Genomic DNA, 17,957 nt, shown 5'->3' on the forward strand with positions numbered 1-17,957 from the left:
ATGCAGTCCGATAATGTTTTTCACAAGTCTCTCATGCAAATCGTGACATTTGATGCATTTACACAACTCTAATTTGCAACATTTCACTGATTATGCAACATTTTGCTTTGGAGAGGGTACAGAAAAGATTTACCAGGATGTTGCCTGGTCTGGAGCGCATTAGCCATGAGGAGAGGTTGGAGACACTTGGTTTGTTCTCACTGGAACGGCGGAGGTTGAGGGGCGACCTGATAGAAGTCTACAAGATTATGGGAGGCATGGACAGAGTGGATAGTCAGAAGCTTTTTCCCAGGGTGGAAGAGTCAATTACTGGGGGGGGACACAGGTTTAAGGTGCGAGGGGCACGGTTTAAAGGAGATGTCCGAGGCAGATTTTTTACACAGAGGGTGGTGGGTGCCTGCAACTCGTAGAGGGTGAAGGTAGTGGAAGCGGATACGGTAGTGACTTTTAAGGGGCGTCTTGACAAATACATGAATAGGATGAGAATAGAGGGATATGGTTCCCGGAAGGGTAGGGGGTTTTAGTTAAGGCAGGCAGCATGGTCGATGCAGGCTTGGAGAGCCGAAGGGCCTGTTCCTGTGCTGTAGTTTTCTTTGTTCTATAATTATAATGTTATCGGTCAATGTTATAGGTTATGGGTATATCGATAGATAATGCAATATTCAATCTATCCTTCCATTCTCTTTGGGTTTTTCCCCCCCCATTTTACATGGGCTCTTGCTGGTAAATTGCTCTTTGCTAGGTCCCTTTCCTGATGTTAACACTCCTTTTTTTCCCAGGTTGGGGTCCAGCACTGATACAAGCTGGCTTGCCTGTACCAAGTGGCTAGGCTCCGTGATAGTCCATACATGGACTCCCACCCAAGGCATATCCATTTGTTGGTCCTCCGACCCCAGAACGAGTTTGAGGACTTTGCTCTTAAATCTAGGTTTGCTCCAAGCTTTTTAAAATTTTCATTCCTGGTATTCTCCATTCTTCACTGTAGGGGTGACTGATACTCATGTTGGGTTTCCACTGCAGCCGAATGTGTGTGAGACAATACTGTGCCTTTAAGAAATGTATTATATCATGTGTCTTGGGAGGGGTATGTTTAAAATTCAGCTCTGTTTACGGTGTTGATTTGTCTGCCCCAGGCAACCCACATGCTGAGAATGCAGGAGAATAATTGATCCTGGACAATGGAGTGCTTGTTTTAATCTGAGCTAATGCATTTTTGTGTATTTTAGGGTTTTCCCCTGGGGTTTCAGAGTAGGGTTTAATTCGGATGATTGATAAGAGACAGTCATGTGAGCTAAGCTGACAGAGACAAGCAGGCAGTTTCTGTTGAGTCTGCAAGGAGTAGGAGGCCTCCTTCTTTATCTCCGTCTGGAGCCTGCAATTTGGGACCTGCCAGGAGAAGTAGGTCTCTCTCTCCAGAGGTGTTCTGGAGGCTTGAGGACTGATAGGCTACGTAAGCGTGTGTTGTTTGCTAACTGATTCTGAAGTGGAATTTAAGTCTATGAGGAAGATTGCTTAAATTGGAACTAATAGAGATAGGTTAGCAGTTAAGAATTGTATCTTGTCATGCTTAAGTATTTCAATTGGTCAAAATTAAACTAATTCATTCGTTATAATTAAATTGTACTGTTAAAAATACAATTTGTTTTGATAAAAGCTTCCGAGTGTGTCAATAGAACCACAACGAGAATGAAACACCTTATCCTCACACTAATGCCAAAATAAAAAGTTTTTGGGGTCTAGTCTAACTTCAGAATATACCTTGGGGTTTCTGATCTGGTCTCTAACATGTGCAAGCTGCTTTCAGAACACACTGGTGAAGAATGGGAACCTGATTCTCTCCACCCGAGGCGAATGGAGATGATTTGAAGAAGAATGGGAATATTGCTGATTTTCCTTCATCCTCCTAATGTTGGTCACTGCACTGAGGCCAAGTCACACTTGGCAACTGTTGTACCAGTTGCGGGGGGCAGGAAAACCTACAGATTTGGTTTGAGATATTATGGAAAGTCACCATACATGGTAATCAGCGCATACTCCCATCCCCCACCCCCACTGCGCCAACTGCTCGTGGCACCAAAATACTGCAGCAATGCCAACGGAGTTAAAAAATGAAAGCTCACTAAGCATTACACCTGTCCACAGCTCTGACGAATCCAAACTGTCCAGAAATTAAGAGGCACGGTGGGAAGGTCAAAGTGCAGGAGAGCGCGGAGCTCTTCAAGTGTCTCGAGAACCGCCGAGCTTTGCTTTCAAGACTTGGGTATGATTTCTTGGGGAAAAAGGAATTGCCAGATTTATTAAAGCAATGTTATTCAGACGAACCATTCATAGCGAGAGAGTAAACCGGAGGGTGGAGGAAGACCATGATTTTGGCCTCAATTACAGATCAGAAGAAACAAGAGAGGTTAAACTTTGGAGGTACATTGAATCCATAGAATCCCTACCGTGCAGAAGGAGGCCTTTTGGCCCATCGAATCTGCACCGACCACAATCCCACCCAGGCCCTACCCCCATATCCCTACATATTTTACCCACTAATCCCTCTAACCTACGCATCTCAGGACACGAAGGGGCAATTTTAGAATGGCCAATCAACCTAACCCGCACATCTTGGGACTGTGGGAGGAAACCGGAGCACCCGGAGGAAACCCACGCAGACACGGGGAGAACAAAAAAAAACTGCACCCAGACAGTGACTCGAAGCTGGAATTGAACGCGGGTCCCTGGAGCTGTGAGGCAGCAGCGCTAACCCACTGTGCCACCTGATGGCTGTCGGAGCGTTCAATAAGACAGGATTGAGGTCGTGTGGAGACCGAGTGAAGGAACAGACAATGTTGTTTTCTTCCTCCAAAAATAAAAGTGTTACGCAAGGACACTGGGGCACAGAGTTCTCAACCAGAAGGACAATGAAGTCGGTTATCAATTATTTGCCAAACTATTGTTCGTGCCCTTGGACAGAATGTGAGTCACGGCACAGAAAAGCACACTTTGTCACTGTTGTTACAATGTGGAGATGCCGGCGTTGGACTGGGGTAAACACAGTAAGAGTTTTAACAACACCAGGTTAAAGTCCAACAGGTTTATTTGGTAGCAATGGGAGCAATAGAATTTGGTAGCTAATGGCATTTGCTACCAAATAAACCTGTTAGACTTCAACCTGGTGTTGTTAAAACTCTTACTGTTGTTACACGCATTCTGTTTGAGGTTAGAGATGGAGGGAGGGCTGGCTTCAATATGACGTGAGGCATGTTCCTTCAATCTGAACACAAGTGGTGAAGCAGTGTAATTCCTGCTCAGTGCACAGGGCCACACTGAGCGCTGCTGTTTTAGAACGCACCCTCACCATTTCACAATGTCAGCATCCTTGAGTTTTACTTCCCCAATGCTGCGGCTGCACTGCAGGTGATAACGCAGCACTGGAGGTGAAAGAGAGTTCGACGTTTTCTACAATATCTACCTCAGACTGTGACGGGTGAAAGGTGTCACTTGGTGTGGATTTGTGGACAAACCTCTGGCTGCACATCTGTGACAGACCCCATCTTCCCTTGTCGTTTTACCTTGTTGCATTACCTTGCTGCATTCAGCAGTAACAGTGGGCACCAACTCGAGATATAATCCGAGAATCCCAACAGTGCTCAAGGAGGCCATTCAGTCCATCGAGTCCGCACTGACGCTCCGAAAGAGCATTTTACCTAGACCCACCCCACACCCCATGCTATCCCTGTAACCCTGCACATTTAGCAGGGCCAATCCACCTAACCTACACATCTTTAGAGACTAAGGGGCAATTTAGCATGGCCAATCAATCTGCACATCTTTGGAGTTTGGGAGGAAACCTACGCAGACACTGGGAGAACGTGCAAACTCCATACAAGTGGATAGGAGCCGTCCTCCACTCCTTTATGTCAGGACTCATTTTTGTGGCCATTGTGTGTGTTTTTTGGAAAGCTTTCACCCGAAAACTATCTGCAGGTCAGCTGTTTAACCCATTGTGACGATTCTGTGCCTTTAAGAAATGTATTTTAATCATGTTTCTCTGCAGGTTTTTCAAGGAGCTCCTAGCATTTTATTGGTGCCATGATGTCTGTAACCAGTGTCCTCTAATTGTTACTGCAGCAATATAATGGACATCATGCTGATTTTAATATGGACTAATGCAGTGTCATGGGGTTTTATGGTCCTTTGGGGATTGCTGAGTGGAGCTTGATTTCGGGGTGATTGATAGGTCAGGTGATATGCCTGGGGACAGTTTCGTTCCACAGAAAAGTCTAAGTTATGGTTTCATTTTCTCAGTTGCTGTTGGAAGAAGGCAGTGTCTCTGTCTCTGCCTCTCTCCAGAGGCTTTTTGGAAAGTTCCAGGACTGGGAAGTCTCAGAGATTTAATCCAACATTCAAAGGACAACTCACAGCAGATGTAAAAAAAAGCTGAGAATCCAACATCACGTGAGCAAACTTGTTTCTGTGTCAAGCCTAGAATGGGATGGTGTTTGACTTGGAACAACAGAGATAGCTAGCTGTTTATACTGTGTTATGTTTAAATCTTGTAATTGGTAAAAGTCAGGCTAATTTCTTTTTGTCATGTTTTAGCTGTTTTCTTAAATAAACTTTGTTTTGATAAAAGTTTCCGAGTGGGTCACTTGAATCATACCTGGAGTGAAACAACTTATGCTCACCCAAGACCAAATTTAAATGTAAAAACTTGGGGTCGAGGCTAACTTTATAAAACACCTTGGAGTTTCTGGCCTGGTTCTTAACACCATCCGAAAAAGACTCAATAATGATGGTGTTCTGAGGGGTGTAGATCAGTGGAGAGAAAGAGGGAGGTAAAATTGAATTCTAATTTTGAATGTGGGTGGTAGTCATTACCCTCTGCTCCAACTCGAATCTCAGGAGAAATTCAGATAAGCATCTTGCAGGGAATATGTGAATGTGACAAACTTTGAAACAGAGTTTGATCATGTTTAGTTTGGAAGCCCACAGCTAAGAAACATCTTGCTTCTGTGAACCCCTGGAGGTGGATTTTAACATTGTGTAACTACGCTAAGTGGGGCAGAGAGTAGGATTTTATCAGCACCGAACTTCCCCAAAGTCAAGGTTGACCCCTTTTGTCCTTTGCCCCTGTAACTGACCCAGAATACGTGACCGGCCCCATCAGTCACTGCCTTACCTCTTTTGTTGAACTCTCCACAAACGGACCTCCAAACATTGCGGCCATCCAGTCGCAGCTGGAGATTAGCAAGGGTTTATGTGCACAGATTGTCCCATCATCCAGCTTAAAGACCACATCTGTTGCGAAAGAAGAGCAGAGGAGAGGTTCCTTTCAGCACAGTTTGCCACTCAGAATGCGTCACAAATTGAAGGTGTTAACATCAAGTGCCTGAACAATTGGTTCAGCAGCTTTTTCCAGGCTAATGTCACACATACGGAGACGCAAGCACTCTGAGCTGTTGCCATAGGGACGTGCGCTGGGTTAGCCAGACAAGTCTGCAGATATTGACAGATATCCCCATCCCTCAGTCAACAAGATGTTAACTTTCAGGATGAAGTTGAGCATGATGGCTGGCCAGAAACGTCAGCTCATTGCGATGTGTCCACCAAATAACCAACAGAAGCCTTTGAAATGACAAGTCACCCAACTAAAGCAAGTGCTATCAGAGGCCAAAAACAGAATTGGTCACTGCCCACTCAATCACAGAATATGACAGCGCAGAAGAGGCCCTTCGGCCCATCGAGTCTGCACCGACACATGAAAGGCCCTGACCTGCCCACCTAATCCCACTTGCCAGCACTTGGCCCATAGCCTTGGGTGTTATGACGTGCCCAGTGCTCTTCCAGGTATTTTTTAAAGGACGCGAGGCATCCCGCCTCCACCACCCACCCAGGCTGCACCATCACCACCCCCTGGGTAAAAACGTTTTTCCTCAAATCCCCCCTAAACCTCCCACTCCTCACTTTTAACTTGTGTCCCCTCATAACTGACCCTTCAACTAAGGGGAACAGCTGCTCCCTATCCACCCTGTCCATGTCTCTCATAATCTTGTACACCTCAATCAGGTCGCCCCTCAGTCTTCTCTGCTCCAAAGAAAACAACCCAAGCCTACCCAACCTCTCTTCATAACTTAAATGTTCCATCCCAGGCAGCATCCTGGTAAATCTCCTCTGCACCTCCTCCAGTGTGTTCACGTCCTTCCGATCATGGGAGAAAATGCTTCTCATAGAATCATATAGTGCAGAAGAGGTCCTTTGGCCCATCGAGTCTACACTGACATGCGAGAAACACTTGACCTCCCATCTAATCCCATTTACCAGCATTTGGCCCATAGCCTTGAATGTTCATAGAAGCATCGAATCATAGAATCCCTACATTGCAGAAGGAACCATTCAGCCCATCGAGTCTGCACCCACCACAATCCCACTCAGGTCCTATTCCTCTAACCCCACATATTTACCCTAGCAAGTCCCCCTGACACTCGGGTCAATTTAGCATGGCCAATCAACCGAACCCGCACATCTTCGGATTGTGGGAGGAAACCGGAGCACCCGGAGGAAACCCACGCAGACACGGGGAGAACGTGCAAACTCCACACAGACAGCGCGAGGCATGTTCTGTACCTTTAAGACTTGATTACCTGTAAAGACTCGCATTCCAACCATTATTTTGTAAATTGAGTTTGTGTCTTTATATGCCCTGTTTGTGAACAGAACTCCCACTCACCTGATGAAGGAGCAGCAAGCGCTCCGAAAGCTTGTGGCTTTTGCTACCAAATAAACCTGTTGGACTTTAACCTGGTGTTGTGAGACTTCTTACTATGTTATGTCAGGCCAGGTTTCTGAGTAGGAGACAGACGACTCACCCTGGCAATCTCCCATCATTAACACTCAACCTTTTTCCTCCCTGGAAGCGTGTTAAATGTTTATCTGCTCTCTTGTCTCGCCTTCTATTGAAGATTTGGTCACAGCCACTGATATTCCTCTCAAATTTCACCCTCTCTGCTACAATTAACAGTTCATTCTTTTATTAAAATTCCACCAACTGGAAGCTCCTTCAGAGCACTGCTTTCCCTCTAACTTTGCTTCATCGGCATCCCAATCATTTTCTCCCCTTAACACTGACCATGCCACTTTTATTCTGATCATTCCATTGAGTTTTAATGCACCTTCCCTTGGCCGTGCACTGACTCAATCCTCCAGTTTAATCTCCTCTTTGCTCTTCCAGAAGGTAATGAATACCCCATTGTTTAAAAACCTTCGTAGAACCATAGAATCTCTACAGTGCAGAAAGAGGCCATTCAGCCCATCACGTCTGCACCAACTCTTACCCATCTTACCCAGGCTCCATCTCCATAACCCCACATATTTACCCCGCTAATTCAATTTAAATTTATTCACGCGTGTCACAAGTCAGCTTACACGAACACTGCAATGAAGTTACTGTGAAAATCCCCAAGTCGCCACACTCCGGCACCTTTTCAGGTACACTGAGGGAGAATTTAGCACGGCCAATGCACCTAAATAGCACATCTTTCGGAACTAACCCCTAACCTATACATCTTACGATACTAAGGGACAATTTCGAAAGGCCAATCAACCTAAACTGCACATGTTTGCTCACCCAAGGCCGGACTTGAACCTGGGTCCCTGGTGCTGTGAGGGAGCAGTGCTAACATTTCTTTATATTTCTTCCAAATCAAGCCAATAATTGCCACCTCTTTGAGAGCCAGGTTTTCATTTACTGATGTTCCCGAGCTCATTAATCCTGACCTCAAACGTAACTCCAGACCAGTCTCCTGGAGGGATCAGTTCCACATTCACTCGTCTAACCTCATACTCTTATTTTTTAAAGATACTGTCATGTCTTTTCCTTGAGCCTGGGACCTTCCTTCACCTAGATTTCTCACTGTGTAAATTTGTCAATCAGTGTGTGTTTGGATGTGCCTGTACTCTGATCAATTTCAAAGCACACCAGGGAATCCAAGGAGATATCCGCTTTCTTTTTAAACAAAAACGTTGAATCCTTTTTTAAGCAGCGGAATTGATTCAGGGCCAGAGACACATCATTTTCTCTGCAGATACCCGAGAATTCAGTGGCCTACAGTTTAACAACATTGGAATACGAGTCGTTTATTTAGCCCCTCGAACCTGTCCTGACAATCAATTTGATCTTAATTCGATTTTTAAAATTCATTTGTGGGACATGGGTGTCGCTGGCTGGCCAGCATTTATTGCCCATCCCTACTTGCCCTTGGAGGGCAGTTGAGAGTCAACCACTTTGCTGTGGCTCTGGAGTCACATAGAATCATAGAAGAATCATAGAATCCCTACAGTGCAGAAGGAGGCCATTCGGCCCATCGAGTCTGCACCAGCCACAATCCCACCCAGGGCCCTATCCCCATAACACAAAGCTTTTACCCTACCTGGTCCCCCTGACACAAATGGGGCAATTTAGCATGGCCAATCCAACTAACCCGCACATCTTTGGCCTGTGGGAAGAAACCAGAGCACCTGGAGGAAACCCAAGCAGACACGGGGAGAACGTGCAAACTCCACCCAAGCCGGGAATCGAACCCGGGTCCCTGGCTGTGAGGCAGAGTGCTAACCACTGTGCCACCCACGTAGGCCACACCGGGTAAGGATGGCAGATTTCCTTCCCTAAAGAACATTAGTGAACCAGGTGGGTTTTACCGACAATCAGCAATGGTTTCATGGTCACCAGTAGATACTTAACTCCAGCTATTTTTTATTGAATTCAAATTCAACTTCACCATTTGTGTTGACTGTTGCTACGAGGGTAGGTTGGAGAGGTTGTGTCTGTTTTCCTTGGAGAAAAGAAGGCTGAGAGGAGGGTTGATCGAGGTATTCCAAGATGCTGAGGGGTATGGACAGGGTAAATAGCGAGCAAGTGTTTTCACCCAAGAGGCCATCAAAAACTAGAGGACACAGATCGAAAATAATGGGCAAAAGGAGTACAAGTGACTTGAGGAAACACTTTATTTTCACCCAGAGGGGGTGTTTGAGTCAGGAATGAACTTCTTGAGAGGGCGGTGGAGGCAGGTTTGATCGAGATATTCCAAAGGGAATTGGATTGCTATGTGAAAAGAAAGAATGTGCAAGATTAGGGGGATAAGGCAGGGGGTGGGACTGGGTAGAATGCTCTTTCAGAGAGCCATTGCAGACTCGATGGGCCAAATGGCTTCCTCCTGCACTGTAAAGATTCTGTAGTAGAGTAGAATCATACAGCTCAGGAAGCCAGTGTGCCTTTATCACTCGATCACTCGTTGATAGAGCTTTCTAATTAGTGTTACTCCCTCGTCCTCTCTACAAAGTACTGCAAATATTTTCTTTTTAAGTATACAAGCGATTCTCTTTTGGAAAGGTACCACTCACTTTGCTTCAGACATCGTATTCCAGATCATAATACCGCATTGTGTGACAGGAAACTGGCCCCATCTCTCCTCCACTTCCTTTGCCAAACATGTCAAACCAGTGTTTCCTGTCAGAGCTGGCGAAGGGTCATCTAGACTCGAAATGTTAGCTCTATTCTCTCCCCACAGATGCTGTCAGACCTGCTGAGATTTTCCAGCATTTTCTGTTGTTGTATCACCATTTCTTCACAGTCGCTGGGTCAAAATCCTGGAATTCCCTCGGTAGCGACATTGTGGGTCAACCCACAGCACGTGGACTGCAGCGATTCAAGAAGGCAGCTCACCACCACCTTCTCAAGGGGCAACTAGGGGTGGGCAACAAATGCTGGCCTAGCCAGCGACGCCCATGTCCCACGAATGTGTAAAAAAAAGTAACTGAGGCAGTAAATAAAAAAGGGAGAGACACTCTGACATCCAACTGAGAATGATATCCATTCTGATGAAGGAGCAGCGCTCCGACAGCTAATGGCATTTGCTACCAAATAAACCTGTTGGACTTTAACCTGGTGTTGTTAAAACTCTTACAGTATCCAACTGAGAATCCAGCAGAAGTGTCTTTACCGAGAGAGTGGAAAAGATGTGCTACTCACTGGCTGAGGTGAATAGTCTGGATAAATTAAGGGAAAGTTTAAAGTTTGTTAAAGTTTATTTTATTAGTGTCACAAGTAGGTTTACATTAACACTACAATGAACTTACTGTGAAAATCCCCTAGTCGCCACACACTGGTGCCTGTTCGGGTACACTGATGGAGAATTTATCATGGCCAATCCACCGAACCTGCACATCTTTGGAGTGTGGGAGGAAACCGGAGCACCCGGAGGAAACCCACATAGATACGGGGAGACTCTGCACAGACAGTGACCCGAGCTGGGAATTGGGTCCCTGACACGGAGGCAGCAGTACTAACCACTGTGCCACCCCAAAAGCTGGAGAAAGGAATAGGAAGTTATATTGATAGGGTGTGGTGGAAAGGAATGAGACGAGGCTCATGAGGAGCATCAAGAACAGCCCGGCCCAGTTGGGCTGAAGGGCCTGTTTCTGTGCTGCAGATGGGAATTCCAGATTTTGATGCTTGGGGTGTGCACTCCATTTTGTTCTCTCCCGCTTACGTCCCTCAGCCTGGAGAACACCAACAATCACCATCCCTCCTCCCTGCCAACCATCGATCTGTAATTCTTGGTAAGAAAACCCAAGTGGCCACAAAGTGCTGCGACCCGCAAGAATAAGATGCAACTGAGAGACAGCTGATTGAATTACAAGGAGAGGGCGATGAATAATTCAGTGGCTTTCACGGGGAATGGTTCGTCTCACTTGAACGATTGAGAATTAACTGGGGCCTTCAGACAACCTGTTGACATTGGATTCTGACGCGTTACACAGGTGGCAGATGGCGGATGTGTAAGTGAATATAATTAAAACCATAATGGTCTCTTTTCATGACATTTCTTTGGCATGAAAACAGTGCACTCAATCAGCACCAGAAGATCACAGTCGCCGGGTTGAGGGAGCTGTAGGTTTCAGTGAACAGATTCCCAGCAGTGCTGAGGGTTTTACAGCTTCAGTTCCCTCACTTCACGTTCAGTCGATAAGGCTGCGATCTATTTCTCTTCTCCATTTCCCCTCTCTCCCTGGAGAATTCGCTCTGCTTACCATTTGGGCCGGAGGCATTGCTGGGAAATCTATTTGCCTTCCTCTTGAGAATTCAATTTTGCACACGTGAAAGGAATTAATTGCAGAGTTGGCTGCATCTCTTGCTGTAAGGCGGGAGGATTATCTGAGGCTGAAGTTAAAAGAAAAGAAAGATTCCACTTCCGTTGCAATGGCTTCTGAAGTTCATTCTGAGTTCCAAGAACTCAGTCCAAAGACCAGGGAGTTTGGAAAAGGGATCCCAAATGACTCCTTAAAATAGTTTGGAAATAAAACGTTTGGTTGCTTTCACAGACATCCCCACTGGTCAAAATCTCTATCCTTTCCTTTGGGGTTTCTGCGCTTAGGCGCAACTCAGCTTTGGCACTGGTATCCTTGTCTGAGATTGGAACATACACAAGCTCAAAGCCATTGGTTCCTCTAACCATAGGTGACAATTGGTCAAACAGCTCCCTTCTCATTGACACCAACACTGTGTTAAGATGCAGCATCCAAACTTACAGCAGGGAAGGAATCATAGAATCCCTACAGTGCAGAAGGAGGCCATTCGGCCCATTGAGTCTGCACCGACCACAATCCCACCCAGACCCTATCCCCACAACCCCTTGCATTTACGCTAGCTAGTCTCCCTGACACTAAGGGGCAATTTTAGCACGGCCAATCCACTTAACCTGCACATCTTTGGAGTGTGGGAGGAAACCGGAGCACCCAGAGGAAGCCCACGCAGACACGGAGAGAACGTGCAGACTCCACACAGACAGTGACCCAAGTCGGGAATCGAACCCGGGTCCCTGGCGCTGTGAGGCAGCAGTGCTAACCACTGTGCCATTCGGAGATTTCTAATTCACCACAAGGCAGCATTCTCTATGTCACGAGGTACTCTGGCCTTCTTGTGAATGTGTGTGTTCAGCAATCGGCTGGTGGTTTTGGGAAGAAGCTATTTGCTTTGGAGGCACCACACAACCTCTTCAGCCTCTAGCACAGCAGACAGGAACAAGTGCTTATTGTGAGCCCACCGTATCGTTCGTTACAGGCCGAAAAGAATCAACGTGCATGCCCAAACTTTTGCATACGCAAGCAACGGGCTCAAAACCTTTTATGAGGCCCCCTACCCCCCACGATAAGGTTGGTTTGATTGGCAACATCTCCTCCCAAAGCACAACCCACCATTGTCCAAAATGGTCACTCCAGAAATGAATGGGTCAGGATTCCCAGGACCAGCACTGGGCCAAGCACACAATCCCTACTGTAACGCCGCCCACCGACCCCCGCCCCTCCACTTGATATTCTGAAATGTAATCTCTAAGCTATTAAACAGAATAAATTGAGTTTCTTAGCTGAGATAAGGAACTGAAATTCAGTATTACAAGCATAAACCCACCTTATATACCTCTGGTAATGCATGTTCCTACATAGAATCCCTACAGTGCAGAAGGAGGCCATTCAGCCCATTGAGTCTACACCGAGAACAATTCCACCCAGGCACTATCCCTGTAACCCCGTACCCTGCTCATCTCCCTGGCACCAAGGGGCAATTTACCACCGCATCACCAGGACATCTCGATCAGTCCGTCACTTCAGGCGAGCACACCGATTTTAAACACAAACAGAAAGCACACCATACAAGCTTACCGGAGAAAGTCCCTTTGGCAAGGCATTCTTTTACACGGTTTGCCCTCCTCACGTGGAATGCTTTGGTAATCTCTTGGTTCATGAAGGCCTCATTGTTCAAGATATTGGCCACCATCATTCGCAAGTCAAAAACCTCCAGTAGCTCTGCAATGTGGGCGATCTGCATCAGCTCCTTCTCATTCTCATCCAGCTGGCCGGTGTACAGGTAACGCATGACCGCATTGAACGCATCCGCGTGCACCGAGTAGTCCATCCTGACCACCGTCATCAGTCGGTTGTCCAACGTGATGGGATCTTCTGCCATCTCTTCCTGGATACTGATGAAAGCTCTGCTCCATGACGACAGGATTTTCCCTCTTCTAAACCAAGCCTTTGCTCTCCCACTGTTATCGTGGGCATTAAGTTTCAAGATACCGTCACTGGTGGACGCTCTAAGATTGGACAGCGGTTGGGTGCTCAGAACCTCATCTGTGCTTTCGCTGACATCAAAACTGGCAGCCCTCATTAAATACTCCCTGCCCTGCTTGTCACTGTGACTCACCGCTCTTCCGCCACCCGACTCGGCTTCTTCACTGAGGTCCATCAGAAACAAGTCGTAAAATTTCGAAGAGGAGGTAGACAAATAGATCTTGTGAGCGTAGATTTTAATCTTGTCCTGAAGCACGAGGATGACGTCCGCACAAAGGGGATTCTCCAACAAGTGGGCAGGATGCTCTTCATTGGTTTTGGGGGGCTCCGGGACAATGATGATGGGGGGAGGCGGTTTGGGGGGCAGGAACGGGGCCTGGAGTAAAGGCTTTTGAACGTTCCTCAGGTGCGACTTCCAGAACTGGAGGTGCCGTCTGGATATCAAGGCGGCCCTGATGGCATTATCGAAGACATCCTTGATGCCAAATTGGGCCACCACGCTGGTCTCGTAATAGGGGATACCCAGTTCTTTGGCGACCTCGCGACCCTTTTCAGGAGGCAAAATCTCATTGTGTTTTATTGGCCTGTGAACACACAAACAAGACCGCGTCAGCTGGATAAGGTCACTTACAAAACTGTCAAATATCACGCATTTACACCTTCCCGCTTTCTGTAACTGCTTTCTTGTCAAGATGCAATTTGGAAAGCTAGTTGGAAATGTCAAACCATGGTGCTTGGGGTATTTAGCTAAGGCAAATTACTGCGGATGCTGGAATCTGAAACCAAAAAAGAGAAAATGCTGGAAAATCTCAGCAGGTCTGGCAGCATCTGTAAGGGGAGAAAAGAGTTGATGTTTCGAGTCCAGATGACCCTTGGTCAAAGCTTGGGGTATTTTTGCACACCAACGATTGTTTGGATCTAAATTTTGCTGAACGGGAGGAATATACACAATTTTAGAAAATAGACATGAATATTGTAAACAAATATACTGCCTCAACCAATCTGCAATTGATGATATTCTGATGGAGGGGAGTCGGTACATTGGCACAACCCATCTTGAAATCTGACATCTCAAACAACACTGAAAGGGACAAGTTTTAAAAAATATCCAGAGCTCAGATTGAGTAATTGAGAGTAATTTGAAATGTGAACCACATAGACTTACAGCTCCAAGTAATCAGAATGTATCACTCCCAAATAGGTCCCTAAGCCACCCGGTCCCTCCAACTTGCTCGGCCAGTTCTTCATTGGGTTGGTTGTTGGGAGTGTTAGTCAGCTGGAAAAGTATTGAATGGAAGGGTGGGGAAAGAATAATTCAGATGGAATCTGGAGACATGATCATAATGTGAGATTGGTTAAGGTCAGTGAGAAGGTAATGGGGTCAGGGTTGACTGATGGTGCGAACAGGTGGTATCTAATTCATTCCAATTCTCTTCCTGCACCTAGCAGTGCACTGAGGCAGACTTCCGTTTCCAGAGCTCGGAATTCCCAGAACAGGTCGCCTGTCCTCCAAAGATGTGCGGTTAGGTGGACTGGCCATGCTAAATTGACTCGCGTGTCAGAGGGATTAGCAGGGTAAATAGGATTTTCACAGTAACTTCATTACAGTGTTAATGTAAGACTACTTGTAACTAATAAATAAATAAACTTTATCTGTGGGGTGATGGGGATAGGGCCTGGGTGGGATTGTGGTCGGTGCAGACTCGATGGGCCCAAAGGCTTTCTTTTACACTGCAGGGATTCTATGATTCTAAATAAACATCAAACCAGTGCTTTTAAGTTACGTTCACTGACAGCAAATTGGTTGATTTAACTGTGAGTCAATACTAGACTATTCTGTAGGATAGTGGGACTGGGCTGGGGGAAGCTGTCATACAGTAGAGCGTGTCTAATGAAGAGGTTTGCTGGACATTTGGTATTTATATTCTCATAATCCAAATCAATACAATCCAATCCAAATCAGTAAATGAGGAAGCCTCTCAAAGCTTACCATTGATTAATTGCTCATTCGTCCCTTCATGGATTTCTCTTCATTGACTCACAACGGGTTCCTGTTCCACTGACATCAATCAGCCCGTGGTACCTCACCCAAGTATACCTCCTTCATTTGTGATCCACTACAGCAAGTTCAGCCAGTGGCAGAAGGGTTGCGGGAGGTTGGCCATGTAAAACCTCATCAACATAAGGGCGGCATTGTGACATGGTGGTGAGCACTGCTGCCCCACAGCGCAGGGACCTGGGTTGAATTCTGACCTTGGGTGACTGTCTGTGTGGAGTTTGCACGTTCTCCCAGTGTCTGCGAGGATTTCCTCCGCATGTTCCGGTTTCCTCCCACAGTCCAAAAGGCGTGCTGGTTAGGTGAATTGACCCGAACAGGCGCTGGAGTGTGGCGACGAGGGGAATTTCACAGTAACTTCATTGCAGTGTTGATCTAAATTTTACTTGTGACCAATAAATAAACTTACTTAAAGATGTACGGGTTTGGTGGATTGACCATGCTTAGTCTCACGGGGACTATCTAGAGTAAACGCATGGGGTCATAGGATAGGGCCTAGGTGGGATTGTGGTCAGTACTGGGCTGAATGGTCTCCTTCTACACTGTCGAGTTTCTATGAATTCTGCCTTCCCCCAACACGGGTGAGGTTTCCTTCCCATACTTAACACAGCTGAGGACCATTGGGGTGAACATTCGGACTGAGATGAGCTGACTCACCGGTGAGCAAGACTTTCTGGTCCCATCGCTCATCCATTCGCCCGTCAGTTCAACCTTTGGGGAAAGTTCTCACTTTTACCCTTAATATTCTTCTCCCATGGCAATTACAGAATGCACCAATGCACTTACTTGACTTGGACACAGGCATTCAGGACTGTACCTTGCGAGAGGCCTCCGTGCACGATTAACCGCTTCCAAGTCAGTGTACCGCAAGTCTAGCTGACAGCCAACCAGAATGATGGGTGCCCGTGGGCAAAAGTGTTTGATCTCCTGGTACCACATGGTCTTCACATGGTGCAGAGAGTTGGGGTTCGCAATGGAGAAGCAAAGCACAACCACATCGGACCTGAGCGGGAAAGACAAGAAATTAACCCCATCAAAATTCCACATGAAATCTGGACTTGTGAACAGTCATCTCACCTTTGTGTAGTCTGTTTAAATTGGCACGTATGACACTTCAGTAACTGGATTGTGTCACACAGAACATACAGCACAGAAACAGGACATTCATCCCACTGGTTCCTTGCTGGTGTTTCTGCTCCACACAAGTCTCCTCCCACCCTATCAGTACCTCCTTCTACTCCTTCCTCCCTCCCTCATGTGTTCATCTCGACCCCTCTCCTTAAGTTTATCCATGATTTGCGGACTTTCTTTATTGAGTCTCACAACACCAGGTTAAAGTCCAACAGGTTTATTTGGAGTCACGAGCTTTCGGAGCGCCGCTCTGAGTGACTCACCTGATGAAGGAGCAGCGCTCTGAAAGCTCGTGACACCAAATAAACCTGTTGGATTTTAACCTGGTGTTGTGAGACTTCTTACTGTGCCCCATCCCAGTCCAATGCCGGCATCTCCACATCATTTCTTGATTGAGGCCTGTAAAAACTAAGTACTACAGCATCCAGCTATGCCTATAATGGAGGTGGACATCGACTGCACACCTATTTAAAAGCTTGTGGCCACTGCACAGCCTGTTTTTGAGGAAGTTACACTCATCAATGGTACCCTTTTCAATAAAAACACCTGAAAATGAGTTGCAATGAGTAAACCTGTTGCGGAGGAACCTGCCCTTTCCTCAGCCCTGCTGGACATTCTGCCTCAGCTGATTAGATTGGCCAGGTTTTCAGAATGACGTAGCAGTGTCCTTTCCAGCGGTAAAGGTTAGTGCCACAGCTGAATGATCCACAAGAGATGCTGCGTTATTCCGAGAATAGACTCCACCAGCTGGGGGCTGGCATTACCCATCTTCACAACGAATCAGGCTCTTTCATTTTGGTTTTGTTCAGGAAATACTGAATTGGTTAGAAAGCATTTCAGATCTGTGCAGTCTTCTTCTCAGTGGTTCTCTCTGAAGATAAGCTTTGCAGGATGTTTTGAGACATAGCTTTACAAGGATATCAGGTTTTACAACGACCTCAGATTTGTCATGCCATTGGTTGTGTGATGACTTCAATGAGGCCCATGAGGTTGGCCTCTTGGAGTACGAGTTCCCTGATTGGACAGACAATTCTGACCTCAATCAGGGAGCTCATACTCCAAGAGGCCAACCTCATGGGCCTCGTTCAAGTCATCACTGGTTGTTTCACAGAATAGAATCAAAGAATCCCTACAGAACAGAAGGAGACCATTTGGTCCATTGAGCCTGCATCAACAACAATCCCCCATATCCCCGTAACCCACATATTCACCCTGCTAAACCGCCGAAACTAGGGTCAATTTAGCATGGCTGATCAACCTAACCCACACATCATTGTAGTGTGGGAGGATACCGGAGCATCCGGAGGAAACCCACACAGACACGAGGAGAATGTGCAAACTCCACACAGACAGTGACCCAAGCCGGGAATCGAACCCAGGTACCTGGCGCTGTGAGGCAGCAGTGCTAACCACTGTGTCACCGTGCCACCAATTGTCTTTCTCCCATGGTTGGTTCTGTTGGAAATCTGGGGAAGGTGCACCTTGCCCACTGAAATGAACCCAAGAATGACTGGTTCGACTGTTACGTTGCTGTACCTGCCATAGGCAAACCGCCTGTCCTTGTGATGGTCACCAAACGTATCCCAGAGCCTCAACGATACACTAACGTCATCGACTACATCACGTGATCGCTCCAGGACCTGAGAAAAAAAAACTGATG

The 17,957-nt window shown here is 46.6% G+C and overlaps 1 protein-coding gene across 5 annotated transcripts in view; it reads right to left on the minus strand.

The window, feature by feature from the left end:
- rhobtb2a (Rho related BTB domain containing 2a) overlaps nt 1–17,957 on the minus strand; it is an 87,512-nt gene that overhangs the window by 28,509 nt on the left and 41,046 nt on the right. For all 5 annotated transcript variants that reach the window (XM_078239614.1, XM_078239618.1, XM_078239615.1 and 2 more), the window contains 4 exons: nt 17,834–17,937; nt 15,984–16,169; nt 12,703–13,694; nt 5,168–5,286 (listed from right to left, as the gene is read on the minus strand). In XM_078239614.1, the coding sequence (XP_078095740.1) occupies nt 5,168–5,286; nt 12,703–13,694; nt 15,984–16,169; nt 17,834–17,937 (1,401 nt within the window). The remainder of the gene's footprint in view (nt 1–5,167; nt 5,287–12,702; nt 13,695–15,983; nt 16,170–17,833; nt 17,938–17,957) is intronic.

The sequence above is a fragment of the Mustelus asterias genome, chromosome 22, assembly GCF_964213995.1.
Source record: "Mustelus asterias chromosome 22, sMusAst1.hap1.1, whole genome shotgun sequence".
NCBI classification, from domain to species: domain Eukaryota; kingdom Metazoa; phylum Chordata; class Chondrichthyes; order Carcharhiniformes; family Triakidae; genus Mustelus; species Mustelus asterias.